Consider the following 27,882-nt stretch of genomic DNA (forward strand, 5'->3'; position numbering starts at 1 on the left):
GCCCGTGTAAGCCAGAGATAGTCGACATTCAAATTACTACCGTTCAATGAAGCTATTCGTAAATGTTGAACTGCGTGCCTGACAGGCCTGTAAGAGGGCACCTGTGCATGATGCTGCAGTGGGCTCGGTACTGTAGCTGGCGGAGCGGAAGCGGTAGCGAAGGCGGGAGCCAAGTGCGAGGGTGCCTGCTGATAATGTCTGGGCTCACGAGGACATGATATTTGTCGTCTGGAATTGACCCACTTTTCATGGAATTGGACAGGCCCTGGTTGACATGCCTCTGAGCTTCCTTCATTCTTTGTTATTTCCTTCATTCTTGACTCGACATGTCCTCATTTCATTCGGAATGCCCTCTTTCGGGCTGATTACAACGCCTCCCTTGCCCTCTCTCCCTGAGTATAAGGAAGCGTTCTTTTCTGTACTTTTAGACCTATTGAGAAGGCAATTCAATGCGCTGTCAACCTCGATCGCGTGCAACAATATTCTTATAATCACGTCGTGCAAGCCACACTTAATTACAACTTAGAACTTAGCTTAGGGACAATAAGAGTCAAGATTCATGAGAAAAGGATAGTGATTGCATAATCCATGAGATAGCTCTATCAAGCGCTAAAAGATCTAACCCTGGAACATGAAAAACAAAACTAAACGCTAAACACCTCAAAAACCCATGCGACGCCCCTTTTCCCTCAACGCCATTCTTTCCACATGCCTGCCTACCTATAGTCTATAGACAACCAACACATACAACAGCCCCAGAGATTCACAGCCCCAGAGATTCACAGCCTCAGATAGTCGAGCTCGTGGTTCCGCGGCGGCGGCCCGGGCACGGCGTGCCTATCCCTCTTTGCGCCGGCGGCCTTCTGGGCGTTCTGGATGAGGTCGTCGAGGGTCATGGGCGTGATGGTGTCCATCATGGCCATGGGGTCGGCCGACTTGATCATCCACTCGAGGGCGCTGGCGGTGGTGGTGGTGCCGCCTGTGCCGTCATCGTCGTCGCCGTCCAAGATCATCTGGTTGCTGTCGCCCAGACTGTCGGCGGCGTCGACGAAATCGAAGCCGCAGTCGCTGGTCAGGTCGACAATCAGCCTCGAGATGGAGTTGCCAGCCCCGTCGCCGAGGTGCTGCTGCTGCTGCTGCTGGTGTTTTTGTGGGTCGCCAAAGTCTGTCGATGCAGCTGCTAGCGAGTCTGCTGGCCTGGCGGGCCCTGGGCTGTGGCGGGCAGAGGAGGCGGGGGTAAGAGCGGGCGGCTCGGTAAGCCATTCCTCAATGGTTACGTCGGGTGTGGATTCGGAGTCGGCCCGCCGATTCAAGCTGCTGGTGCTCTCGAGATCGGCGGGGTTCGCGGTGAGCGGAGGGTCGGCGGTGATGCAATCGTCAGCGACACTGGCGCCGGCTGTCTTATCTTGCTTCTCGTTTATAAGGTTTGCAAATTCGGCATGGAAGAAGTCTAGATCAAAGTCCTGAGGCGCCTCGGACACCTCAAAGTACGGCTCTGCTTGCGGGATGGACTTGGAGCTTGTGTTGCTCGACTTGTCAAGTGCTCGAGGGCCGACCGCGTACGGGTAGGTGCTAGGTATCGGGCGCGCCACTGCCGGCGTGCTTCGGCTGGACAGTCGACGTCGCTTCTTGGCGGCCTCAACGCCAGAGACGTCGCCTCCGTTGCTCCGGACATTGGAACCCGAGTAAATCCCTTCATTGCTCGGGCTCCAGTGACCAGCATCAAACATGAAGCTGCTCTTTTGTTGCTGCAACCGACCGAGCATCACGCCCGAGTTGGCCATGTCCTTGCGTATGTCCACAAGCATGTGTTTGAGCAAATGGTACATGCGCGCGGCGGGCTGGTAGGTGTGGCTCATGTCGTAAATCGCCGTGGAGATCACTTGGAGATATCTCAGGTTACTGTGGTGGTCAAGCTCGGCGCTCTGGTGGGCCAGCGCCGCCATGAGCGCGAGAGCCGCCGTTCCCGCATGCTGGATGGCGCCGATGCAGATCTTACGCCCGTTGAAGCGCTGGCGATGCTGCCAAAAGATGCGCGCTACTCGGACGCCGTGCTGGGTGCACATGCTGCGGGACAATGATGCCCTGTTGTCGTCGCCGATGGGCCGAGGCCTGTCCAGGCCCGGCACAAAGCTGCCGGAGGCTGGGGAGGCCGTGCTAGCATAGAGGCCGGTGCCCATGCTGTCAAAGGCAGTGGGGCCGTATTTGGCCCAAGGCCGGTGAAGTAGTATCACGCAGACGTGGTATTGCTGGTGGAGGATGAAGAAGCTGAAGGGCGCAGACTTGATGTTCGCGGGCGACCACACCAACGACTCGGGAAGCCCGCGATACCAGTTTTGCAAGTGCCGGTCAAGCATTATGACATGCCGATACGAGCTATCGTTGGGCGCGTTCAACGCCGATCTGTTGGTAATATTGCGCGTCGTGTTCTGCGCGTCGGCGATCATGCCGGCCAGCTCCATCAGCCCCAACAAGTGCTGATGGATGGCGTTCTCAATCGACTCAGAGGCTGTTGGGCCAGGGTCGGACAGCTGCATTGTGAACGTCTCGGGAGACAGGGCCGAATAGCTCGTTGGCCTCAAGTCCAGGCTGATGTCCTGAAACTTGATGCTGGTGGGACGGCCTAGCAGGAGCGCCCATCGGCGATCTACGAAGAGGCAGGCCATCATGACTTGGCGCCTCACCCGCTTCCCCGTTTCGGACACGCCAGCTTGGCCACAGCTGACATGAAGCCCAATGTCAAATGCAAGACGGTTTGCCATCCCTTCACACACGAGACGCGGTCAGCATAACTCCGAACTCTGAACAAGCGAAGAGGAAGCAACATACCCGAGTACATCCAGCCAGTGCTGTCCCGGCCGACGCCGCACTCCAAGTCGGCGAGAATGAGAAGCGCCTGGACGCTGGGGATGGCTCCAGGCCTTTCGAGCTCGGCATCCAGCATGCACTTTGCTTCTCTGTGGAATGTGCTCTCCCAGTTCCTGAGTGCGTTTCTCTTCACATCCTCTCGATCCCGGTCGGCAAACCGGTAGCCGGCCGCCAGCATTGTTATGTGCAGAAACGGCGAGTAGAAGCTCGGGTTTTGCACGTCCCTATCGGCTTCAAACACGGCTTGGTCAATAACCTTGGTGACCGAGTTATAGTGGCTCCAGAAGCACGTCATGAGATGATCGCGGGTGGAAGGCCCGAGCGAGCGGATGATGCGGTCTGCTCGGCGAGCCTGCTCGTGGACCGCGCTGGAGTCGTGGAGAAATGCAGACTCGGCATAGACATGGCTGTTAGCAGTCGGGCCGAAGAACCGGAGCCGGCCCGACGACTGATCAACGGCCATGGTACCTTCGGAGCACAGAAGTCGCCGCAAGTGGCCATCCTTCTTGAGCTCCGTCCGAGACAGGACAGGGTCGATATTCCAGGGCAGGGAGGCCGAGAGACTGTCAGCTGCTTCGGCTTCGATCTTGGCGGCATCCTCATCCCCAGAAGGAATAGGCGTCGATGCTTCTCCATCCAGGGAATATGGCGGGTTTTCGTCGGAACCTTGAGAAAAGCTCCGTCTCTGGCCTTTTGGTTGGTCTTGGCGCGGTTTTGTTTGGGCTTCCTGTCTCGTCTTTGGCGGGTGGGTGGCGGGAGGGGGGTTCACGCCGCGTTCATGGAGCATTCCCTCTAGCAAGACGATGCGGCTGGCTAGGGAAGACATGTACGCCTTCGAGATGGGTCTGTGTATTTGCTTGTTAGGAAAACGAAGCGCGTGACGGGGGGCTGGGCACATGCCGTCGTCTTTCGTCGTCGTTTTTTATGACGCACTCGCCGGACGACCTCTTGCACTGAATACACTCGGATTCTCCCTCGGGGACAACACAGCGTATCCTCCTCTCGCGGCACGCGGCGCAGGCAACCGAGGCCCGGTGTCTTGTCTGCTGCTTGCTCGACTGTTGCGACGTGCGGGCTGTATTGGAATTGGATGGGCACTCTCCGCCAGAACTATCGCCTGCTCCCTCGGACGGCGATCTGCGCTTTCGGGACGAAGTTGAGGAAGAGGGCATTGTCGAGACTTGGGCAGACAAAACTTTTAAGAGCAGGGGTATCAGGTGGCGACTGTAAGTGGCATCTGCCGTTTCTTTCGCCTGGCTAGACACGTCTGGCTGGGCACGAGAGATATGGAGAAGAGCCAAAGGGCCAGAAATGGACATGCCCACGCGGATCCATGCTCTATTATTAAGTCGTCACCCTGGCCATGCCCGTCGACAGCAGCCGTGAGAAGTCTCCGCACTGGAAGCTGGAGAAGACTCACTGTGGAGCTGGCCGAGAGACTACACTAGGTGAAGACTAGGTACCTGGCCGGCCTAGTTGTAGTAGCGTGGACGGCGTGGTTGGACAGCCAGGTTTGCGAGCTGGAGGCTTCTGGGGGCGAGCAGGCAATTGAAGCCCATTGACCCACTCGGACAGACCTGGACTACTGCGCCAGCGTGCCTTGGGTTCCCAATGCCTGTTCTAATTAGACGCTGGGAGCAATCCGTAGATTTGCACGACACAAGTTCACAACAGCCGCGTGGAACTACCCCATCCCGAGTCCACCTCGCTCGCCGCGGGTGGTGGGCGGCGGGGACTGGGGAAATAGTGGCATGGGGATGCGGAGAATCCACATTTTCCGTGTGGCCCCCTGACCCGTGGACCTGCACGTCGCCCACAATGGGATCTCAATGGGACCTTGAGTCCCCGCCCGTCGGACGCGTGGAGCATGGGTCGAGGGAGCTCTCGGGTTTCGGGGATAGCTCTCGATTCGCGGCATATGAGGTCTGCAGCGTGAAGTCGGCCTGAGCAGCGCAGCGACAAGTCGGCGTCAGTGGCTGTAGTGGTACCAGGCAGGCCAGAAAGCCCAGGTGGGAAGACGCACCTCGGCAACCCATGCAACATGGACATCCAATCCAATCCAATCCAATCCAATCCAATCCAATCCAATCCAATCCAATCCAATCCAATCCAATCCAATCCAATCCAATCCAATCCAGTCCAGTCCAGTCCAGTCCAGTAGACCGGTGGGCCGGTGGATGTTGCAGGTTCTGGATGGCTCCAAGCTCCCAATATCAGAGCGATCCGGCGACTCGGCACCCCGCAGTTCCCACTGCCTCATCACGGCTCCAGTCTGTGTGTGGGTACCACGTTTGAACCCCGGAAATCACCCCAAGTGCCCAGCAATAGTTCCAATCGTGCAAGTGTCTAAGCCAAAGTAGCTCTAGCGGCTTTGGACGAGGCCCCGGCAGACAAGCAGATGCCTACTAAAGCCATTGGCATCCTCGTGGCGTTGGACAGACCGCGAACAGTACGTACACAGATACGGAAGCCGTTCAGGGTGCTGCCGTGCCGCGTTGGCTGTGTCTTGCAGACCGGTGCCGTCCTGAGGTGTCATCCCAAGTAACGGCTCGGCCTAAGGTAAGGCAAGGTAAGCTGGATAAGCTGGATAAGATGCACACGCCCATGTTGTTGCACTTCGATTGGCATGTGCGGCGCCTCGGCCGAGTCGCCAAGACGGTGTGGCAGCGGCGCAGAGATGCAGCGAGACACAGCGGCCGACACAAGTCGAACGCCGTCAGCCGCCATTGCGAACTCACCCCTCGGCAAGAGCCTTGAATGGCTGCGAGAAGCCAAAGCCAAAGCCAAGCCGTCTCGGCTCCACTCCACCAGCCTACCAGCCCCAGCCGTTGTCGTGTCCATTCCATGCCCATTGTCCAAGCTGATCGATGTGGGGAAAGCTAACGAGCAGGTTGCAAAAGTCAATGCCTACCCCGCACGCGAGAAAGGCTGGGCGTCGACTTTGGGACGGCGCCAGTGCTAGTCTCGCTGTCCTGTCGGGTTTTTGGAGGAAGGGGCAAAATCTGGCGAGAAAGGGGCCCGGCCTGTCTCTCAGGGCACGTCACCAGATTCAGACGCCATGTGCTACCTACCCATCACCGTCGGAGTCCAGTATTGTTGCCGAGGCTTGAGCACTCCTCAAGCCACCTGTGATTCGTGTGATTATAGCTAGCTTGCACGGCCAGCCAATAGGCGGCAAGAGTATATGTACCGACAAACTTGTGCGGGGAGTGCTCTCGAGCTAGGCAAGCGTCGGCCAAACATGGAAGCCAGAGTAAGCCAGGCAAGCCCGGGACTTCGGGAGGACTGCACTGCTCGGGCAGGTTGGATATTGATAGTATCTAGCGTCATGTGGCGAGAGGTTGCTTGGCACAGGCGATGGAGTTGTCTTTAAGTCCGGTTTCACCAACCAACCCAGTTCCATTGTCATGGTCTAACCGTTTGGGCACCCCTGGATTTTCCGGGGGAAAAAATGCGAAGAGAAGCATGACCCACGACCCTAGCCAACGTGGTTGAACGTTCTGTTCTCGGATCAGGAGCAATCACAGTACGGCGCAAAAGATAACCGCAGCACAGAGTGATGAGTAGGGAATTTGCATTGCATTCGGTGGGATTTCTCCCGTCTCCAGCTCACTACTGCGGCTGCTCTGAACTCTGGCCTATCGTCGGCTTTGGTCGGAGAGCTGCCAAATCGGAGGGTTGGTTTCCAAGAACAACTAGGTCCAAACTGTTAGCCAGGACTTCGAACCGCAATCTCTGGGGCAGCGAAGAACTCACGCCTGTCATAGAGGTAATATGACGTGACAAACAGGATCGGCAAGGCTACCATCAACGCTGTGTATTTCCTTGACGCCTTCTTATATTCCGGACTCGAAGTGTCCACGGGCTGCGGGCCCTCGGGAGCCACCTCGGACTTGACAGACTTGACAAACCTGACCGCCGGCTTGAGGGGCTCGGGGGCTCGCAGTGTTGGGGGTATCTTCTCCGCTGCGCCCACATCCATCCCTTGGGTAACCGACGGTGTCGATGCCGCTGTTATCTCGGCTGGACTTGCGGGACTTGCGGGAGCAGGCGCATCCTTCTTCTTTGTGGCGGCGCTGGTCTTGGTTGAAGCAGCACGCGTCTTGGGCACTTTTACTACACCTTCGGCACCGGGGACTTCAAGCACCGGGGCTTCGGCCTTCTTCTTCCTTGGCGACTTGGGGGCTGTTGCCGTTGTCGAGCTTTTGGTGCTCAGAGTCTTCTTCCCCACGGCGGCAGCATCGTCGACGGGCGAGACTGGCGGCTTCTTGGCTCTAGGCTTCGAGACAGTTGTCGCGTATCTAAGGGGCTGTCGGACGGGAACGCCAGCTCTTGCAGCAACAGCAATTGAGCTGCAGCGAAGAGCTCTGCTGCAGCCGCCCAGCGCTCGTGGGCCCAGTCCCAGAAAAGACATGGTTCCGGAACAATCGTCTCAGGGGAAGGGGTTCGTTTGTCGCGGTCTCGCGAGAGGCTTTCGAAGACGACTTAGGGTCGGGGCCGAATTGTCGAGGCTCGAGGCGGAGAAGAACACTGTAGGATAGGGAGGCAAGGCGCCCTGAATAACGCGTCTTCAGCAAATATCGCTTGGGCCCGGCAATTCCTGCCAAGAATGCCATCCCGTCCAGATTCAAGTATAAGTACCTGCAGCGGAAGATTCGATGCGTGTTCGATGCGTGTTCGATGCTGGGACAGCAGCCAGTCAAGCGAAGCCGTGTTCGCGTCGCGTTCGTGGAAAAAAGAGATTAAACTTTCATGCACGCCCGCAACGCCACTACCAGACTGCAGCTCGGGGGTGGGGTGGGGCGAGCTACAGCTTGGTGCCGACTCAGGGTTGGCAACGAGACGTGAATTAGGTATTTCCAACGCCTGAAATAAGTACATACAAAAGCTACACTGAAAATAGCGGCGAGCTCAGGCCAGCATCTGATGTAGTGGCAAATTAAGGGTTCATCAAAGAATAGCAAATAGTGCCAGCCCGATTATTCGTGCAACATAAGGGGTCAACCCCAACCCCGAAGATCACCAAGTCCAGGTTTCCTGCCCTAACCCTCCGATGATTGCCAACGAAGCAAACCTCGACCCGGCTTCAACCCTCGACTCGGCTTCAACCCTCGACCCGGCTTCAACCCTCGACCCGGCTTCAACCCTCGACACAGCGCTCTCACCGGCAGTGGCCAATGACGCTTTTCTGATTCAGATCCTTGCAGCAGTCCTTGAAGTCCTGGCGGTTGTCCCTGTCCACGCCGCATATCTGCGGCTTTCCAAATCTCCAAAGTCAGCCACGCGAGCTCCGTTGTTAAGAGGGAGTTCACGCCCATCGTCTATCCACTTACGCTCTGTGCCGTCTTGTAGCCGGTCGACCTGCAGCAGCGAAAGGTCTGCGTCACGAGCAGAGCCCCGTTGGTGCTGTTCATGCAGATGCAGTCGTCGGGCCCCAGGTACCAGTCCGTCTGGCACGCAGACTGCGCAAGCACTCCTCCGGCGCGCAGCCCGAGGCCGACGAGCAGCGCCGTCGTCAGGCGCATTGTGGTTTTTCGAGAGCTGGCCGTGGTAACCAGACAGGAAGACCGAGAGAGAGAGAGAGAGGCAGAGGAGCGAGAAGGCCGCGGGCGAGGCCGTCCGATGGCTGTTGTTGTCTTCCTCCCGGGGAAACCCATCTCTTCTTATAAGCGCAGCCCTGTAGGCTCACATGGCCAGCGATTTGATTATCGTGGTGCTCTCTAGGTATCCAACGCGCCAGCGCGCGCCACTTTATCCGTAATTTGGCCCCCTCGCATCCGATGATACAAAGTACAGCACGCCGTAATTACAAGGGCGCCATTTCGGTTTTCAAACGAGGCAAGCAAATCGTCGGGTACCTGGGTAAGCGGCCCTGAGGGCCCCCTCCCTGCCTCGAACCGAAGCCCTTAAAGTTGCACGCAGCAGAGACGAGCAGGATGAGACGAGCAGGATGAGACGCCCGTCGAGCCAGGGCCCTAATTTAAGGCCTCGCCACTCCCCCATCCCTGCCCGCCTCCCTTTTTCTACATGCGTTCGACACTTTCGCCAGACGGTCCAGGATCGAGATGCGACTGTCCGTGCCAGTGTGGGGAAACAAAACCCACTCATTCCCGTCCATAAAGCCCGGCGCCGGTTCAGCCTAATGTCGCCTCGGGTGGCCGGCTGGGTGGCCCTGACCCCCCAATCCAGTTTCCCGGGAATAGCCTCTCGTCTTTTACCTCGCGCATGTGGAGAAGAATATGTACGAGCAAGGTTTGGGTCTCCACAGTGAACAGCAGCTCGGTTCCCGGGTTTTTCGTCTTGTTTCGTGCGAAGTTCATGTGCCGAGTCCTAGTCCAAGTCTAGGGCCTAATTATTATTAGGGGCGACGAAATCGTGCGGGATCGTTTTGATCTCTCGAACGGAAAACTCCCAAACCTGGGGCAGAAGTGGGAGGCGGCTCACCATCCAACGTTTCTTCGAGGAAGAAGTCGGAACAGACAGACGGCTCGGGCGGTAGTATCCGAGGGAGTGATACCTTGTGGCGTTCCATTCCTCAGAAGCCCTGGTTACATTGACTCGAAAAGTTCCAGATGAAATACAAGCGGGTATCTGCCGAAGCCACGTCCCGATCCGCACCTACGCTCCTTTTCTCTCCTCCCCTACGCGGTATTCTCCCACACCCCTTTCCTAGGACTAGGGGTTAGCAATCTGCTGTAAACAAGCTCAAGGCTGCTGGTTTCGGGGGTTACAAGAGGAGTAGGGGGGGTTCTAGTCAAGGCAGAGAAGACGTCTCTGAAGGATCTAGGAGATTATTCTATTTTCGTTGTATAGCCGCTCTAGTGGTGAACTAGTAGTTTTTGAGAGGGCCATGACTCTCGTCCACTGGTTCGGGCAGAGGGATGATCTAGGCTAGATTCCAAGAGTTTAGAACTAATGAATTGTATTATTACGAGACCTACCTTAAACTAAATAATGGGGGGGACCGTCCTACTAACCCTCTTACCACAAGACTTGATTACCTACCTTAGCTTACCTTTATCCCTTAATTATGCTTTGCACGCCGTCCTGCAGTCAGATAGCAGGCCGAACCTTAGCTAAATGCCAAGTGTTAGACCTAGACGTGACGCGGATAGCAAGTATGGGCACGCCGGGGCCCTATTGCTTTTCATCTCTTTTTGAATGTGCCAGCAACTTAAGCATTCTCAGCACCGCATGAAATAAATCACATGTTTCAGGCTCTGTAGAAGACTGTTTAAGGGGCTAGCAACAAGTTTAGCGGGAGCATACCAATGTTTGTCTAGGTATACGAGGCCACGGGGTCTCAGGCCAATCGAGCACCCGATATTGAGCTCAAAAGGAGCAGCAACAAGGCGGAGATAAAAGGGGGGGGGGGGGGGGGGTGGGGGGTTGACACCAGAGAGAGAGATAGCAGAGTTCAATATGATCTGTCCTTAATTCTCACTCGCAAGCAGCTCATATCGTGTTTTCATAGTAGCTCGCCCCCTTCACTCTACGGGCCTTGGTGAAGGTAGGCATATATAAGAGATAGGCCACGACGAAGCTGACCTTGCGGAGAACCGCCGCCAAGCACCTAGAGCAGTTAACTCTGGTCCTACTAATACCACGTAAGAGTGGGAACGCTCACAGCTGGATCCATGGCGAATCCATAACGACAAGCACGCGCTTCTTCAGGTTGTTGTACTCCACGACCAAAAGTTGTATGCGGGCGCGTCCGATGTGTCCAAGTACGTACATAGTCGGGGTTCCGGTTCAGGACTTGCTATCGCTGCTTGGCCAAGGCCCAGCACCGAAATTTATGGAAAACTTCCTCCTCTCTTCTACATAACCAACCGCACAACACCTCTTCCCAAAATCTCCAACCGTTATCAATTCTCACAAGCAATCCGGTAATAACCCCCACGCGTGCACACGAGAGATTTATGGCTAATTCGTTACGGGTTGTCTATCGGTCTGTCGCCATGCCGCCGAAACGGAAGGCTGACGATTGCGCGCCTCTGCCGATCGAGTCAAAGTTCCTCTACAATCGCTCCATCTACTGGGTGCCTCATCCGCTTGCAGATTTGCCCGGTGCCGGACCCTCGACACCTACCCATATGCCCTCGCATGACTCCCCTGAGTCGAGCTCGCAGCCGTCAGAATCACACTTTCCAACAACGGATGAAGAGTTTACCTACCGACTGGGACGATATGCTCAAAGACGCTCTCGAGCTTGGCATCTTGAACGAGAGGACAGAAGCGATTTGGAGAAAATCCCTTCTCGAGATGGCGTATTTTGAAGCTGTACGGAAAGTTCAGTTTCCTAAGCGATTGCAAAGAGAGCTAGGCGAGAGCGATTCCGATCTGGAGGCCTCAGGAGAGGAGTGCGTGGATACCTCAGGAGAGGAGTGCGAGGACGACTAGAAGTCATGCTCCAACACCAGACTCCCAGCGCTGTGTATAGATAGTGTTCAGGTTAGCCAACATACCAAGACGGGCAGCGGGATTAGTATTCTCAAGGAGGAGGAGAAGGATGAACGTCTACCAATACAGCAGAGCAAGCATGATGATGGCCACAATAGCCACGAGGAGAAGAAGGAGAAGGAACGTCTACTGATAGAGCAGAGCAAGCATGACGACGGCTACGAGGAGCAGAAGGAGAAGGAATATCTACTAATAGAGCAGGGCAAGTATGACGATGGCTACGAGGAGCAGAAGGGGATGCCGGAGGGAAGAGAGAAGGGAAAGCAGAAGATGAGTATTAGTACGGACAGGGATAAGGGCACTGATAATAGCGAGGGGGAGACGCTTACGCTCACGCCCAAGCTCTCCAAGCTGAGCCTCAAGGGAAGATACCGCAAGCTCAAGGAGGTACCGGGCAAGCTCAAGCGGTCTCGAGTTGTGTCGTTATTCCAACATCTAAGGGACGAGGGGCGGGCCGGACAAGAGGAGTACTAGGAGGTATTCATAGTTATCTAGTCTATGAACTACACCGAAGGCAAGAGAGACGGTCCGGCGGTCCTTCACACTCTTCTCTCAAAGCTGTACGACTCACTTCATAAAGCACGCGGGGTACTGGCGCGAAACTACTTCAGTCCCGCGGCCAGATGTGACATGACATGATGGAAAAGCATTTGCCGTGTTTTAATGCCTCAAGCCCGCTCGCCTGCGACTAGGTCCCCGAGATGACGGCGGCCATTTGCCCGACACTCCCCGCCCCAGCATCGTCTCCCAGCCGCCAGCCGCCAGCCTTTCAACCTCGTACCCGGCCTTTTTTCCCTCGCCCTCGATGCAGGAGCAGTCTTTCCGGGCATCCCAGGCCTTCCTAGCCCTCTTGGCTGGGCTAGCCACCGATCATCTCTCGTGCGGATCGACCGCGTACGGAGCCCACGGGATTCTCGGCGAGTCGTAGCTGCCAGACATGTCAAGCATCACCTGGATGCTGGCCGACGCGGCTGAGATGCCACCTGCTCCCCGCGACGCATCACGCCCTGTCAGGCATCAACGCAGGACCCGAGACGGTAGCGGACTCGCTCGAGCTCGAATAGAGGGGGCAAAGTCGCACTCTCTGGCGGCAGCGGGAGGCATCGGCGCTCTCCTGAGCCCCCAAGATACATGGTGAGTTACTTCTCCCGAGCCACGTCCAAGACAGCCGAGGCCGACGCTACCGCGGTTGCTAAGCGTAAGGCACGCGGCGGGAGCGGACAGGACGAATTCTCGGTAGCCTTGTTCGGAACCGGTCTCACCCTCCAGTCTCTGGAACGGCTCCGTAGAGGCCGGTGGCTCAACCACTAGCTCCTCCTGACGCTCATCACCCTCCTGGAAAAACCGCCGTGGGTCAAGGTTGGGCGAAGCATTGAGACGAAGGCTGGTGGCAAGCTTGCCACCAAGCCTTTCGCCGAATGGAGGAAGGAAGTTGACGAGTTTCGGAAAGCCAAACGTTCTGTCGTGTATTTCTGCATCGTCAACCACGACAGCAAGACAGCAAGCACTTCTCGCTACTGGAAATCGACGAGAGAGTTGGAGAAACCACTAGCTAGCAGCGAGGAGCTGGAGGCAAGTTGGGGACTGTGCATGGTAATTTCCGGACGGGAAAGTAAGTCCTGCCGCACGACCTTTGGTGCTCTGCTTGTTGATACCAGCCTGGAGGGCAACCTAGGAGCACCTACACCGGGGAACAGACTCACGCCCCCATGGCAGCCGACCAGTTGCCATCCGCCGTCACGTGCATTGACTTAGTACGGAGCCTGTCATCCTTCTCGAGCTGCTAGCGGACCTTGAGCAAGAAGCTATCAATGCGCAAGCTGTAGGGTCTTGCGTCCTTGAAGCATATCGGGCATCGCCACTTGTCGGGATGCGACGGCTCGAGGGCCGGTGGACAATCGCACCCTACCTGAGAGTGCGGGCACTTGGTCGGCGGTTCAGACGGCCTCGTGTTCAACCGAGTTTCCAAGTCAAAGCACTCCATATAGGTGCATGTAACACCTCTTGCCGGTGTCTTGAAGACGACGGCGCCGAAGGGGTCCGCAAGATGGATTGACAAATCCGGCAGCAGCTTCGATGGGAGAGGATTATCCTGATGAACATATCTTGTGTCGCCTCGTACCAGAAGCAGCCGGATTTGACGGCAAGAATGGCTAGTTCGTGGTCGAGGTCGAGGGCACAGAGTTGGTGTCCCTTAACCAAGACGAGGTGGCAAAGAAGAAGCAAAGACGGTTGGCGGCGGCACTCGAGGGAGCAAGGCTGGTGTACCATGACGAATACAAGACAGCAGAAGAGGAGAAACGTCTGTTGGAATCGAGGCTCGAGGCAGGAGAGTGCGCGTTCCTGGGCGAAGACGAGACAGCAGAGGAGACCAGTCAGCTGGAGGCGACGGCCAGAGAACTAAAGCGGGTATGCATTGGCATGGACGATGTACCGAGGGAGAATGCGGGAGTGTCGCTGAGCACGTTGTGGAAATTACTTCAAGCGTCTAAGTTGGTTGTGTGACTTTGCGCAACTTGAAGCTAACTCGTCGCGCATTCAAAAGTGCGAAACGTTTTTAGATATACCGCCATCCGCGTGCAATCGTGATGATGCTTGACTTTGCTGGTTTGGCTCCTGCTAACTCGTCGCCAAAGAAGCGCACGAGAAAGTCCTCTTCGATGCGGATCAGATGGCATCGCCAACCCTCGTGATCGAAGAGTCAGTGCCCGAGCCACGGCCCAACCAATCGGTCAGCGTATGTTCCTAGCACAAGTTCACGCAACAAATCCCCCTCACCCGTGCCGTGTATGCCGCGTAGTACTGACTGGCTAGTGACGATGGAGTAGCTACTCATAACTCCACGAGGCTGTCGCCGGTGTTACACCGGCCTTACCATGGCCAAGTATCAGGCATGCTGCCGTCAAGCCACGGAGTGCATCACATTACCCAGAAATCACATTGCCCAGACTGCGTTGCAGCCGTGGCTGCTTGGTGAGGTTCCATCCGACGACTTCACACGCGTGTCATCTCTCCAAGAGAGCGTCGCAAGTAAATTGCACACTGCAAGCCAGTGCCCAGCTCCGATTACAATCTTGCACCACTGGCAGGCGACGACATCACCACCGTGCATTGTCAGAAACGACTGAACAGAGTTACAACTTGAAACTGGAAGAGGAAAAGCAAAAAAGGAAAAACACAAGGAAAAACAAGAGGAGAAACAAGAGGCAGTCTATTGGGACAGTAACAACGGTCTTTCCGGACACGCGCGCTGAGTTTCGAAGCGATAGCCAAAGCCATGGCAGGGCGACGGGTTCCCGTACCGCGTGTAGAAGCCTTTGCAATGCCTCCTCGTGCCCTGCGCGCCGTAGGCGTTGAAGACCGCGCCCAGGACGAAGCCCTAGAAGTAGGGATATAGACGGTAATATAGTTGAAGTTGAGAGGTTTTGGTGGATTTGGCGATAGTATCAATTACGGACTCAGTGCAGGGCAGACCGTCTGAAGAAGCGTGCCATGTATTAGAATTGGACTTTTTGGGGGTAAAAATCCGATTTTGGCTGGGCTTTGTGGCTTGGCGCTTTGGCTGCAAAGTCACTCTTCGTCCGAAAAGACGGTTGCCAGTAGGGGGTTCCCAGCCCAGGAAAAAAAATGGATTTTCTGGGCGAAAACCCTGCATTTGCCTGGCAGCCTTTGAACAACTTTCTGAACACTACCATACTTGCGAAAACCCGCATTTCTACGCTACCGCAGCTGAAGCCATTCCGACCTGTCGACACGATGACGAGCCCTCCCGGAAGTCCCTTTTCCATTTCCGACAGTCCTCCCGACTCCCCCGGCTCGAATTCGGCCCAAGGCTCCTTTCTGACCCAATCCGTCGAAAGCTTCCCCCCTAGCACTACCTCCATCGCGAGCCGCATCGAAGCCCTGCGCGCGGTAGAGAGGTGCATGTGTGTTGTGTGTGCGTGTGGGTGTGCATGTGTGTTGTGTGCGTGTGCGTGTGGGTGTGCATGTGTGTTGTGTGTGCGTGTGGGTGTGCATGTGTGCAACAAGGCATAATTCCACTTTCCCGTCGTGGCCTCCCGCGAAGCCATGGTTCGCCGCTCACAACAATGAGTTCGAGGCGTCCAAAAGAAGGCAACCAGATGGCACCGGCTGACCAAGAGGCGGCGGCGAATGGAACACCAGGCCCGTTCCGATAGCCAATTAGAGCTGCATTGCTTCTCCTCCATCAAAAAGTGCATGGCTGATACTCTTAGACTATCGAGAACGCCCAAGCGAGAGCGAGCAATGCGTGGCTTCACTATTGTAAGTGCGTTGGTCCTTGGGCCAATCCCTGCGGCTAGTTGATCATCAGTTTGGATCCGGAACTAATCACTCTCGAGGAAATATTGACGGGCGGCTTTGTGTTTCTTTTTCAAGCTGCCAAGAGATCAATGAGGCCGGCCGACCCTGGGACGGCCCCGGCAGTGGCCGTCCGTCCGTCTCCATCCTGAGGCAGAGGCCCCCCCTGTGCCCCAAACTGCGACTGCAATAATTACCGGATTGGGAAATCAAAACGCGTGTTATAAGCGCACTCTGACCACAGTCAGGCCAACCCAGTGCTCACCTCCTGAGGCCGACTGCTCATCTTCCATTCCAGAATGCTGCCATTGAAATTCACAGCTCCAACTTGTACTGTTCGCTAGACACCTGCAAAATCATCGGCTTCCTCCATGACACGGCGCTGTGCAGTTTTGTCTGCGGCACGCCGCCTCCCTGCATGCACAGCTCTGAAGCTTCTCGCCTCGTCACACAGAGCCAAGTGAAACCCAAGGTTGCTTAGCTTCGGTAACGATGCCGAGGAGAATCCCTCACGGACTCGGACTTGAACTCCCTCGGGTACATAGGTGTGCTTTCGGGGCCCAAATTGCCATGTGCGCATTCACAAGTGTTTGTGCCATCTTTGGATGAACTACTGGAGCCGTTCTGAAATTCGAAGCGGGATTCGGAATAAATTGTGTCAAGACCCCATACTATGTGCCCCGTGGACGTAAGAAAACTCAGACGCAGGGTGCTGAGATGAACAAGCACCCGAAAGGATGTGCATTTGGCCTTCCAGAGACCCCCCCAAGGCTGTGATTGTGCTCTACAGTTCGTCGCCTGAACCTCGAGGTGTGGTTTGCCCCAGTCTCGTTTCGCCTCACCTTGAGTCCGTGTGGGTTTCTGGCCCAACTCTGGTCACTCGTCGCCCAAACACGACCTCCTTCACAACCACCGCCCCTTACCCCATCTACCACACCGCCTCGATGATGGCTGGCTATATTAGAGAGGGTATCGGTCAACTTGATCTCGCCTCTTGTTCCAGTCGTCAAGTAACAACTTCAGCTATCACTACCCGCAAATCAACATTACAAGCCCAGTCATCCTTCTTCAGCAGCTCAACTTGCTCCTCTACCAACAACATCCTCACACAGCCACCATGTTCTCCTCCAAGACTACCCTCATCACCGCCCTCCTCTCGGTCCTGCAACTCGCGGCCGCAGCCCCCGCGTCGAGTGAGGGCGCCTCGTCTCTCACGGCGCGCTCCAACTCGGGTGAATTCACCTTCTACAGCCCGGGCCTGGGGGCGTGCGGCATCACCAGCTCCGACTCGGACCTCGTCGTGGCTCTCGCCAAGGGCATGTTCGATGCACAGACTCCCAACGGCAACCCCAACAACAACCCGCTGTGCGGCAAGAAGATCAATGCCAGCTTCCAGGGCAAGTCGGTCACCGTCACCATCGTTGACAGTTGCCCCGGGTGCGCCGGCGCCGGCCTCGACCTCAGCCCCACGGCATTCAGCCAGCTCGCTGACCAGGCGCTGGGTCACGTCTCGGGCACCTGGGACTTTGCCTGAGCGCTCTACCAAAGGGCTGTCACGTGGGACGCGTCACCGGGGACGGGCAATGGCATGATTTGGGCCACGCTTTTGGCATAACCCCGGTATTTCTGCTGCTGGTGGTGAAGTGATGGAGGTCGGACGACCACGGGGGCGCGCAAGGTGGGACCGAGGACATTAGACGACGAAGGTCACAGGATCATGGCCATGGCCCCACGACAAAACAGGTCAGCGGAGGAAGGGACACACGCTCGTTTCTTTCTGGGAATCTCTTCTTCCTGTATGTAGCGTCACCATCACACTGGCACACGCCACCACCCAAAGCGCGCTCGCTTTTGACGTAGAAATACCACGGCATTTCACACAGCTGCAACTGGAACTTTAACTTGAATATGTGCCAGGTATCACGTCCAGGTGGCCATGAATGTCAGCCGCCTACACCAAGTGTTAGTTCATTGGTAAGCTCGCAATCATCAAGCTCGCAGTCATCAAGCTCGCGTACATCTTTTTGGCCTCGCTCCAAGGCAAGTCCCACCCTTGGATCCATAAACGCGCACGGCAAAAACGGCACCGCAAGGGCCGCTCCACGGGACCGACGTGGAGGATGCTCCATACGGCCGTCTGCGAGGCGGCCGCTTGTTTCTTCTGCCTTTTTGATGCTTATCAGCAGCGGCGTCAGCACACGTCAGGGGCCGGGAATAATAAATTTAATTCTTGCCATGTCGATTGCCGCGGCGAGACCCGGATTTGTAGCATTGCAAAATGCAAAAGGAGAATCAAACCGAAGTCGATGGCTGCGGAAGACGTATGTGGTCGGGTTCTCGGTCAGTGCGCTGAATCGTCGCCCATCTCACACGGCGATCGTGAGACCTCGGACACCTCCAAGGCGGGTGTCTTTGTCGATATCCAGGGGCTGGCGTTGCTCCAGGGAATATTATGTGTGTTTCCAGGTCGTCTCGCTTGACGAATGGGAGAATCAAACTTCCGTTTTGGCCGCGCTTTGGCCCGGGTCTCCGACCACACACGGGCCGGGCCAGCCAGCCGGCTAGCCGGATCTCGGTGTGTGGGCCGCCCCCCTGAATGTTTCCTTTGTCCCGTTTTAGCTCGATTGCCGAGGCCCACTGCGGAGGGCTGCCGGCGCATAGATGGTTTGGTCGCCTCACTGACGTACGTCCGTTTTGCATTCGTCCGAGGCTGCCAAGCTGGTCGGGTCCCCGCTGTCATGGCCCGGAGCCAGGCACACTGATTGAAGTGGCCGTTTCCGGGCCCGTATCCCGGCATGATGATCTGGAGGAGAATCTCGACTGCTGGAGTTGCTCATCCATCGTGTTCTCATCGTGTTATCCCCCTGTGCTCGGTATTGTGGCGGATGAAACGCTGCATTGATCTCACACGATCAGCCTGCTTGGGTAGTTAATAGTCAACATCGCGACAGCCCCCACAGAAAATCAAAAAGCACTGGATAATAATACATCCAAATTTGTCGCCAGTGACATCTTTGACAGGGTTGCGAGTCAGTTTCGATCATTCACGCGCGTCACGGATAGGATTCAAGCCACATCGTTCAATTTCACGGCCTTTCTTCTGCACAAATAAAGGGCACTAGGTGGCTTCCACGCAAGCCTCAGCTAATTAGACAAAAAGCAATCTTGTTTATTCTGTCTATATTCTAACAATAATAGTAATGCCGGACTTACTTACTTGTGTAATTTCTGTGGTGGAAGTCACCACAGTAATTATCTGGCCTACCTATCGAGACATCCCGTGTCAAATAGAGACCTACCTTTTTTTTTTTTTTTTTTTTTTTTTTTTTAATCAGGGAGTAGGGGTTTGATCATCATCTAAAAAGAAGGAGAACGAGAAGAAGCACAACACACGTACTGTATGGGGGGAAGGACACTTACGAGTGCGACATGCACGCAAACATATGGTCCTTGGACGCGCCGGCGTCGGCCACGAGCTGGAAGTCGGGGCAGTCCATGCCCTTGATCGAGGCGTAGGCGCACCGCGTCAGCGTCCCGTCAATCACCTTCTTGCAGCCGCAAGAGAAGTAGTTGTAGCCGAGGGTGCACATGGTGGCGGTGGGGTTGGGCGAGGGTGGTGTGTGGTTTTTGGAGACGAGAAGAGAAAGAATATCCGTTCTAGCGCGGCCGGGGCTTTATCCACACCAGTGATTGGTTGCTGCCTTTTGTCTCGGGTACCGATATATATCTATATCTAGGTGGGTAGGAGACAGAGGAGGCAGCGGGTGTGAAGGAGCTGGGCTGTGCTAGATTGGAGAGGGGAGTGGATGGTGATGGTGATGATGATGGTGAGAAGAGAAGGTCCTGAAAACAGCGAGGGATGGGCTGTTATATACACAGGCTTGCTCTTGTGGGAACAATAAATTCAGGCGGGAGATGAATGCCATTGTTTCTTCTTTGGACGGATCTAGCCCGTCAATGGGCCTTGTGATGGACAAAGGGCAAATGGTGGAGCCTGGCGTGAGATAAAGAAATCATCGCCAGCGAGTGGAGCTTGCTGGCCAAACCAAGGTGGCTTGTCATTTGTCAGTGAACTGGAGAAGTTAAAACGAGAGCAAAGTCTCGCCTTTTTAATTCAAGCTATCGAAACTAGAAAAACATGTCTTGAAGGAAAGAAAGCAAAAGAAAGGAACACTGAATACATCGACCTACTCAACTCTGGAACTGTAATCCAGATGTAATAACATTTACTTAAGTATAATTCAGCCCTATAATCTTACACATACCGAAGCAAACCAGGTTACATGACCCTGACAGCCAAAGTTATTCTCCAATTCCTTTTACCTACCTCGTGCGGGGAGCGCATTGGAAAAGTAAAATCCCAACTTTATTCCTGCCGAGTGGGTCATCGTGTTATGTGAGTGGCGTTTTCAGCAGGAGTCATGCTAATGTTTAGAGTAAATGAGTATTGATATCAAAAGTGTCTATTGAAGGATAAGCAAATCATGTCAATATGATAAGCAAATCATGTCAATGGCTAGCTATCGTTATAATTCATCAACAAGGGTATGCTACTAGAGTCCAGACCTATGGACATCCGTCCCTGCCCCCCAGCTCTTCCAATGCTCATCCCACCACTTCAAACGCAACCCTCACACATCAACCACTCAACATGTCTCGGCCGCGGGGCCGGGCGGGGTGTACGACTTGGGCACGGGGTAATAAATGTTAATAAGAATGCCGGGGTCTGACGCGGCATAGGCGCCGGGGAACGAGACGAGGCTCTTGGGGCTGTAGGTGCCGGAGCCGCCGGTGACGCTGAGCTGGGCGCACGAGATGTAGAACTGGGCCCCACCGGAGCTGCCGGCGCTGTGCAGACCGATGTGCTCTGCGCGCAGCAGGTACTCGCCGTTGGCGAGGCACTTGGGGATGGTGACGGAGACGGATTTGGCGCCTGAAGAGCACACAACTGTCAGTTTTGAAAAGAAAACAACGCCAAATCAAGAACGGTGGGTACTACGAACCCTGAGACGGCCAGCTCATGCCGGCGGCGATGCTGGGGTGGTCCTGGTAGATCTTGGACCAGACCTTGCCCTTGCCGTCCCACGTGGCGGCCGTCTGGCCCTCGGGCACCTTGGCGATGTAGAAGCTCATGGGCCCGGGGTGCGAGATGGACGCCTTGGCGTTGTACGCGATGGTCTGTCCGGCCGTGACGGTCAGGATGTTGGGCGCGCCCGTCCCCGGGTTGCGCTCGTAGCACCGTATGTCCTCCGACTGCACGTTGGTCACGGGCCCGTTGCTCTGGAAGTTGGCCGTCGTCCGCACATACTGCCAGTCGCCCGTCGTGGCAACGCTGGGGAATGTGTCTAGACAGGTGAAGCCTGATTAGCTGCTGCACGTGATGCCAGGAAAACGATTCACTGACAGTGCGCCTCGGCAACCGCCGTTGCGAGTACTGCGAGAGCTATGCTGAGCTTCATGTTGATGCTGTGGAAGATGACACTTGAAGATGTCTTTCTGTGTACTGACGGCAAATATCTCGAGGTCTGGGTGCGGAGAAAGTGGCCCAGAGGCTCGCTACTTTAAAGAGAGAGCCAAGACTTTTGACCAGAGGCAGACCCTGGTTATCTCGCACGACCTCCACTATCCTTTATACCATGTCCAAAGCATCTTGGTCGGCGTGTGCGGCAACTCGGATTGAGCGCCGTCCGCTGCAAGCTAGAACTAGATAAAAATCAACGCTCACGTCCCGTGTTTTCGGAATGGCGTTGGACGTCTTCGTCATTGCCAAGGAGGCACTGCTGCCGAGGACGGGTAAAGGGGGCGGCGGATAAAGACGGCGCTGGACAAAGCAGCCACTTGGGTTTGTTCCCATATATTGGGAATGGATCCCCAGCAAATAAACGCCCGCCACCATTTGCGTACATTGTTCTCCCGCACCTGATCTGGGGTAGCATACGGGGCCGCAGTCCCATTTCTGGCTCGGAAAACCTGGGGTGCATCCCCCTTTGGACGGCTTCTTCGGCAGCGGCGAGCATATTGCATGATGGCTGTCTTTCTGAGGAAATGCGACTTCAAGGAAACAGTTGGCGGCCGCGTCGTGGGCAGGATGCGAGGAGCGTTTGCTCAACAAACCGGGTCATGATCCACGCAAACACCTTGTGTGCTACGCGGCCGTCATATTGTGGGTGGGCACGATCAAGGCATTCTGACTACTATGTGGAGACCGCTCCTGCGAGCAGGGGGGAGGAGCTAGTGAAATTAATATGCCCTCGGGTCGTGACCATGTGTTGGAAACCTACATACAAGATGGGTGAACGGGTCGGCATTTGAAGCACCCGTCGTTCCCGAGCCTCGCATGCTGGGAGCGTGCCGAGATGAAGGAGAGAAAGAAGAAAAGAAAACCGGGGATGCTGCTCGTCCCCAACACTTGGCAGGGGTGGTCTCTGTTCCCCGTGCCCTGTAAATCGAGGTACGTATGCGACAAAAAAAGAGTAGGAGCTCAAAGAAACGTAGAATAAAGCCGCAGGCCCATATACGCTAGACAACAGTCGGCGAACAATGCCTATGTGGGCGAGACCCCCCTTACGTAGGTATAAGAAGCACAGGTTTACCCCGACCTGCCCGCCAGCGACAAAAGCCACCAAGGTAAAGACTAAAGAGTCTCCCTCCCACAAGACTATGTGCCGAACACGAGAGATCCACTTCTCAGTCCACGACGTGTGCGGCCGGATGGCGACGGAACTGTTCTCGGCTGACGGGGTGGGCGACTTCACGGACCCGACGCGGCCTCTCTCGTGCCGGTGCGACATATTCGCCGTGTTTCTAATCTGGCAGACGCGCCGATCTCTGGCGGAAATAACGGGGTGCGACGATGGGATCAGCTGGTGCGCGAGGCACACGTGCTGCGTGCGGTTCCTGTGCGTGACGCACTGTTTCGACGTGCTGGCCCAGATTACCAGCAGCGGCCTCGAAATGTGGGAACAGGCCGCCGAGGAACTGGTTTGGGACTGCCCCATCGGCCTAACAACACATGCGTACCAGCCGCTATCGATGGTGACCGACACGATCGACCTAGACCTTCCCGGGGTCGACGACTAGGATATAGCAGAGCCCACGTTCCCCGCCGACATCTTCTACGCGCGCAAACTGCCCGCTGGCGACGGCGCAGATGATGCAGACTCGAATCTCAGAGGTGACTGGGGAGACTTCTTCACGTTCAGCTACTATTTGGCGGAAGCCAAGTCTAAACTCGAGTACACGATCGAGCTCGCTGATGATACTATAAGCAGGCTGGAGTCTGATGTCTCAGAAGGTACGTTGGGCGGCATCAACGCAGTCGAGGGTCTCGGGTAGTTGGATGATGCTGCGGCTCAGTTGAGCGTGGTCGAGTTCCATGAACGAGACGCGGCTACCATGTTCAGGCATCTAGTAGAGTGCGAGCGTGTTATTCTCCGCCGCTTGGGCAGACTTCCGGTAGCCGGTAGACCCACGACGGCTTCAGAAGACACAGACGGCTCCTTTTACTCTATCTCCAAGGAGCGACTCGACTTGGCAGATCTTGACAGCAACGACATTATTGCCAAGTGTGAGGGGCCACTGAAGCAGTCGGACAACTTGAGGCAGCGTATCGACCGGCTGAGAGAATTCATGAAGGGAGCTGAGCCCGTCCCCAGAGTCTCCCTAAAGCGTCCATTGAACTCTACCGAAGACGGCGACTCTCGAAAGAAGCGGGCTAAACTCGAGACTTGAAGCCAGTCAATTTGGAATTGTTACTTACACAGCTTAGACTAAGGTGATTGTTCTCATGTACTGCAATTGCAGCATCTCAATCCGGATTTGATTACAAACTTTTGAAATGTTTTGTCCTTTTTGAATGCTTTGAATTCTTCGTAGTGACTGGCTGGTGTAGATCTGAATAGTATGCACCCACGTTCTAAGTGAATAGATGTTGCTCGTATCGTAAAGACGCAAACTAGGCTCAACTTTCAAGATGGGCGAGTCTGTTCTCTTGGTAATCATTGAAAGGATTAGCACAGAGCAGGTGGATTGCCTACGGTTCAATGCAACCCGCCCCTGCATGACTCCGGGTTGGCCCTGCAAATTAGGCCAAGCTGGGCGATATCCCGCTCCGTAGATGACGGAACCAAGCTGAGCTCGCCGTCCGCTCGGGAAGAGAGACGGAAGAATTACAGCCAAAAGTAACGCCGTCTTGGTATCCCATCGGGTGGATAAAACACCGAGAAGCTCAACCGCGAATTGGGGCAGAGAGACAAACTGGGCCCCCTTCAAAGTAAATGGCTTCAGCAAACCACTCGGTGCCCTGTGACAGCTTGCGTATTTGCCACTTGAACACAGGCAGGTTCGCGACATGGCTAGAGCAACAGTATTTCTGGCCCTGTGCTTCGCAGCAGCGCAGTCTGCCGGAGCAGTGACGTTTGCTGTCCCGAGTAAGGCGGGTACTGGCGGCTACGCGTACGCGCCCCTCGACCCAGCCCCAATTGGCATCTCGTTCGAGTTTTTCGCCTTTCCGTCCTACGTGGCCAACGTGACAGGGACAAACCAATGCCTCGCAAACTGGAAAGACCTGACAGGGGTATGGCCACCAATCCGTATCGGCGGGACGACGCAGGACCGGGCCGCCTATGATGCGACGACTCCGGCTTACGTCGTATACTCGGTTGCAAAAGCGGCGGATGCGCCCGCGACATTGACCTTTGGGCCAAAGTTCATGACGCTGGCAGGAACATATGCCGGAACCGTTGTGGTTGGACTCAACCGGGGCAAGAACAACATCGAAAACACGATCGCCGCAGCTAAGGTGGCTGTGGCAGAGATTCCCAATCTGTTGGCAATCGAACTGGGGAACGAGCCTGAATGTAAGACACTGGAAAGCAGCCAGAATAGACGGCATGTACCGGTGCTAACACGGCGCTCAGACTGGGTCAAAGACAAGCAGCCCATCGCGTCGGGGACGTGGAATCCAGCGACAGACGCGGCCTCGCAGAACGACTGGAATATCCGAGTTGGCAACGCCGTGGGCAAAATGAACATCATCCAGGCTGGGAACTGGAACGATGCTCCTCCGGCTTGGGGGGCCGCACAGCTGATTGCGACAGAGAACACGACTGTGAAGCAATATGTCCGCCACTTTGCCCATCACAACTACCCGGGCGGCAGTGTACAGAAGCTCATGACGCATCCGACGACGGTGAAGAGCATCCAGGTGTTTGACGCAGACATCGCGGCAGTAAGGAGGACGGGGAGAGAATACGTCTTTGGCGAGACGAACTCGGGTGAGTGTGCATGTCTAGGGACGTATGACAACCCCCGGCCAAGACTTGCTAACGCCGAGATGTAAGTGTCGGGCGGAGGAGCAGCTGGAGTGTCGCCAACGTTTGGGGCCGCGCTTTGGACCATGGACTACTCGCTACGAGCGGCGTTCAACAACATGTCGCGCACATATTTCCACCACGGCACTGTGGGCAACTGTCAGTACTGCTTCTGGGGGCGTCGCACCATGGGGGCGCCCTACTATGGAGCACATGCCGCCGTGGCCCTGATGGCTGGGGCGAGCTACCTCACGGCGCTAGACACGGGCAAGACCAACTATGCCGGGTATGCCAGCTTTGATGCGAGTGGCACACCACTGCGCGTGCTGCTGTACAACTCGGACTACTTCAGCGGCAGCGGGAGCCGGACGAGCCAGTCCTTCACTTTGACGGGCCTGACGCCGACGGCGACGGCGCTGAGGGCCAAGCGGTTGACAGCAGCGAGCGCATCGTCGAGGGCGGATCAGGGTAACGACATCTCGTTTGGCGGCCAGTACTTCCGCAACGTGACGTGCGCTGCTGGCGGAACCGAGACTTACGAAACGGCGGCCGTCGCAGGTGGACAGGCGACATTTTCGCTGCAGGCGACCGAGGCGCTGTTAGTATATCTGCAATAACGGCTGGGAAAGGGACAAAAGGGGGATAAAGGGTAAAGCAGTAGCAAAAAAAGGCAATTGCGAAGCACCAAAATCCAAAACTTGTCGAGTCGACAATTGACGGCTTCACTTAAGCGCCGTTTCTTGCAAGTGGTGGGCACTCAGTCACGGTTGCTTGAAGCACCCAAGATCAAAGAGTTGTGGGTGGGTGACGAGGGATCGTCAGTGGGGCTACAGTTCATTTGGCAACAGCTAGCGAGGCGGGAGCAACCGAGCGAGCAGCCAAGGCTCCCAACAACAGCCCCTGCGCTGATCCTAGGATGGCAAGCACGGCCGGGTGGGCATTCCCACTTGGGGAAGAGCTTCGAAAGTTCTACGTGTAATGGTTCGATCATTTGCGATGGGCTCACTTAGCGGCGCACGCTTGTATACCTAGTTAATACAGTAACATACGGAATGCAATACAGATGGCAAGTAAGTTCAAAAATTAAACGTTAAAAATGTCTTGCCGTCTTTTTTCTAGCGATTTAACCTCAGTAATCATTCACCGGATCGGCCTTTATTCCCTCTGTTTAGACGGCAGCCTGCTGCCAGATGAGAGCCTGTTGCCAGATGAGAGCCCAAGCAGGATACCGCCGCCTCGCGGAGGTGGCCATCCAAGGGTGCTGACTTGAGGATGGGGAGCGATTCGCTGGCGACGTTTCCTGTCACGACAAGCGGGTCAGCCGGACAGCCACGGCCCCAGGTGATTTGCCATCAACCGCATGCCAAGAGCATCTCGCCAAGGTCCAAGTCCTGGTCGCCCTGCAGCTGCAGCTCAAGCCCTGTTCCCCAGAGATAAGCAACAGCAGACGCAAATGGCTGGGCTGGGGTCAAGCTGGGCCGGACCCGGGCTGGCTGGCTTGCCTCAGTTATCTCGTCGCACGCTGCACCCGCTGCTAGCCTTCAACTTTCAGCAAAACACGCAACGCCAAAACTAGCCACCGAGCTCAGTTACAACTCTTGTTCACGCCGCTATCCCGTGTCCCCCCGATTGCTGCCCAACGACAGAAGATGGAGCTGGCCAGAGTGGACGCCTTGGTCGACGGCTTAGCCGAGGCCTTTGAGGCGGGGCTCGACTTTTACATGAGGTGGAAGAAGAGGGTCGACAGCCAGAACCACTACCGCCGTCCCGAGAAGGCCTCGCCGGCCGCTACCAGCAAGTGCGCCGTCAGCACCTCGCTGGACATGTCCAGCCACCGTATCAGAGCCACGTATCAGGTCGGCTTCGCCCTTATCGGCCCCGAATTCTCGGCCGGAGATGGTTCGTCGTCGTCGTCCTCGCGCTGCCTCTCGACGCTCGTTCCAGCCTACTAACCGTGTCTTTGCTGCAGACGAGTGTCGCCAGTGCCTGTCGGCCTATCTTGCCCAGCTCAGGGAGCGTGTCGAGGGTCTCCGCAGGGCTCTCGAGTCCAAGCAGAGACAGTTCATCAACTTGAACGACATGTTTCTGGTGTCCGAGGCCATCCGAATAAAAGGCGTCGCGGCTCTTGCCGACCAATACCGGCGCTTGGCAGTCGGCCGTGCCGTACCCAAAGAGCTGCCGATCCCCAGGGCGAGGCCCAGATCCCTGCTCCAGCCAGAACAACAGTCCCCGGCCCCGGCCCCAGCCCCGGCCCCGGCCCCTGCCCCGGCCCCGGTCAGGGTGTTCCCAGCCCGTGACGAGTTTGATCGGCAAACCGCCGTCTGGTCCACCACCTCGGATATGCCCGTCTTCCAGTCAGAGCCTCCCTCGCCTCCGCTCACTCCCAAGGTGCCTACCGACGACACAGAAAGCTGCTTCGGCCTGCCGTCAGAAGTGGGCCACGCGACAGGGCGACAAGCGCTGCGCCCAAAGAATAGCGTCTTCAGCATCTTCTGCCCCGAGGCCATGGCGCTGCAGGTGGACCCGAATCGGCCCATCCCCGCCTCGTCCAAGGGCAAGTGCAGCTGCGGATACAGATGGAAGGTCCCCGAACTGTCCGAGGCCACCAACTACATGCCTCTCAAGGACGGCTTCCGCGTGACACGCCGCTTTCTCGCCAAGTCGCACTGCGACCAGAGCCCCGACGAAGGCGTGGCCATCGGCAGCTCGACCGAGCAGCCCAGCCCCGGCTATGGATGTGTGCTGTGCACCTCGACCGGGCGCACCGAGACCTTTGAGACGGCCGAGAACCTCCAAACCCACATCAACGCGACGCACGATAAGTGGCAGATGCTACACGACAAGGACATGATATCGCCCGCCGTTAACGGCCTCGCTCGCTGATCTGATTGACTTGGTGCCGTTTGCTGGAGGAAGCGGG

At 56.2% G+C, this 27,882-nt stretch overlaps 11 protein-coding genes across 11 annotated transcripts; 5 read left to right on the plus strand and 6 right to left on the minus strand.

The window, feature by feature from the left end:
- Positions 1–556: 556 nt before the first annotated feature.
- Positions 557–3,960, minus strand: B0T26DRAFT_346257 (fungal-specific transcription factor domain-containing protein). Its single transcript, XM_060434530.1, has 2 exons — positions 2,830–3,960; positions 557–2,764 (listed from the first exon to the last, which is right to left on the minus strand). The coding sequence occupies exons 1-2, from the start codon at positions 3,764–3,766 to the stop codon at positions 780–782; spliced, it is 2,922 nt and encodes a 973-aa protein (XP_060294169.1). The 5' UTR covers positions 3,767–3,960; the 3' UTR covers positions 557–779.
- A 2,418-nt stretch (positions 3,961–6,378) lies between these two features.
- Positions 6,379–7,404, minus strand: B0T26DRAFT_346222 (uncharacterized protein). The gene is made up of 2 exons (XM_060434529.1): positions 6,625–7,404; positions 6,379–6,563 (listed from the first exon to the last, which is right to left on the minus strand). The coding sequence occupies exons 1-2, from the start codon at positions 7,280–7,282 to the stop codon at positions 6,481–6,483; spliced, it is 741 nt and encodes a 246-aa protein (XP_060294170.1). The 5' UTR covers positions 7,283–7,404; the 3' UTR covers positions 6,379–6,480.
- Positions 7,405–8,029: 625 nt separating this feature from the next.
- On the minus strand, positions 8,030–8,363 carry B0T26DRAFT_602592 (uncharacterized protein; the record flags this gene model as incomplete). The annotated part of the gene is made up of 2 exons (XM_060435765.1): positions 8,030–8,119; positions 8,202–8,363. Coding segments are annotated over 2 exons (252 nt in total), but the record flags the coding sequence as incomplete, so codon positions are not given.
- Positions 8,364–9,182: 819 nt separating this feature from the next.
- On the minus strand, positions 9,183–9,525 carry B0T26DRAFT_346207 (uncharacterized protein). Its single transcript, XM_060434528.1, has one exon. It carries the CDS (start codon positions 9,398–9,400, stop codon positions 9,227–9,229), a length of 174 nt encoding a protein of 57 aa, XP_060294172.1. The 5' UTR covers positions 9,401–9,525; the 3' UTR covers positions 9,183–9,226.
- Positions 9,526–12,268: 2,743 nt separating this feature from the next.
- B0T26DRAFT_677261 (uncharacterized protein) lies at positions 12,269–14,459 on the plus strand (the record flags this gene model as incomplete). The annotated part of the gene is made up of 8 exons (XM_060440082.1): positions 12,269–12,465; position 12,529; positions 12,643–12,943; positions 12,997–13,085; positions 13,489–13,740; positions 13,854–13,875; positions 13,968–14,068; positions 14,160–14,459. The coding sequence occupies 8 exons, from the start codon at positions 12,269–12,271 to the stop codon at positions 14,457–14,459; spliced, it is 1,263 nt and encodes a 420-aa protein (XP_060294173.1).
- Positions 14,460–16,768: 2,309 nt separating this feature from the next.
- B0T26DRAFT_651386 (RlpA-like double-psi beta-barrel-protein domain-containing protein-containing protein) lies at positions 16,769–17,185 on the plus strand (the record flags this gene model as incomplete). The annotated part of the gene is made up of 1 exon (XM_060438271.1): positions 16,769–17,185. The coding sequence occupies one exon, from the start codon at positions 16,769–16,771 to the stop codon at positions 17,183–17,185; it is 417 nt and encodes a 138-aa protein (XP_060294174.1).
- Positions 17,186–19,067: 1,882 nt separating this feature from the next.
- B0T26DRAFT_650453 (uncharacterized protein) lies at positions 19,068–19,241 on the minus strand (the record flags this gene model as incomplete). Its single annotated transcript, XM_060438181.1, has 1 exon — positions 19,068–19,241. The coding sequence occupies one exon, from the start codon at positions 19,239–19,241 to the stop codon at positions 19,068–19,070; it is 174 nt and encodes a 57-aa protein (XP_060294175.1).
- Positions 19,242–20,297: 1,056 nt separating this feature from the next.
- Positions 20,298–21,110, minus strand: B0T26DRAFT_649550 (glycoside hydrolase; the record flags this gene model as incomplete). The annotated part of the gene is made up of 3 exons (XM_060438101.1): positions 20,298–20,584; positions 20,655–20,996; positions 21,056–21,110. The coding sequence occupies 3 exons, from the start codon at positions 21,108–21,110 to the stop codon at positions 20,298–20,300; spliced, it is 684 nt and encodes a 227-aa protein (XP_060294176.1).
- Positions 21,111–21,846: 736 nt separating this feature from the next.
- Positions 21,847–23,382, plus strand: B0T26DRAFT_803816 (uncharacterized protein; the record flags this gene model as incomplete). Its single annotated transcript, XM_060447105.1, has 4 exons — positions 21,847–22,219; positions 22,262–22,719; positions 22,876–22,945; positions 23,063–23,382. Exons 1-4 carry the CDS (start codon positions 22,192–22,194, stop codon positions 23,380–23,382), a joined length of 876 nt encoding a protein of 291 aa, XP_060294177.1. The 5' UTR covers positions 21,847–22,191.
- A 619-nt stretch (positions 23,383–24,001) lies between these two features.
- Positions 24,002–25,579, plus strand: B0T26DRAFT_648451 (uncharacterized protein; the record flags this gene model as incomplete). Its single annotated transcript, XM_060438001.1, has 3 exons — positions 24,002–24,509; positions 24,570–24,926; positions 24,993–25,579. The coding sequence occupies 3 exons, from the start codon at positions 24,002–24,004 to the stop codon at positions 25,577–25,579; spliced, it is 1,452 nt and encodes a 483-aa protein (XP_060294178.1).
- A 1,032-nt stretch (positions 25,580–26,611) lies between these two features.
- B0T26DRAFT_650815 (uncharacterized protein) lies at positions 26,612–27,845 on the plus strand (the record flags this gene model as incomplete). The annotated part of the gene is made up of 2 exons (XM_060438214.1): positions 26,612–26,871; positions 27,242–27,845. The coding sequence occupies 2 exons, from the start codon at positions 26,612–26,614 to the stop codon at positions 27,843–27,845; spliced, it is 864 nt and encodes a 287-aa protein (XP_060294179.1).
- Between the last annotated feature and the right edge of the window lie 37 nt (positions 27,846–27,882).

The sequence above is a fragment of the Lasiosphaeria miniovina genome (assembly GCF_030549165.1).
Source record: "Lasiosphaeria miniovina strain SMH2392-1A chromosome Unknown B0T26scaffold_5, whole genome shotgun sequence".
Lineage (NCBI taxonomy): Eukaryota > Fungi > Ascomycota > Sordariomycetes > Sordariales > Lasiosphaeriaceae > Lasiosphaeria > Lasiosphaeria miniovina.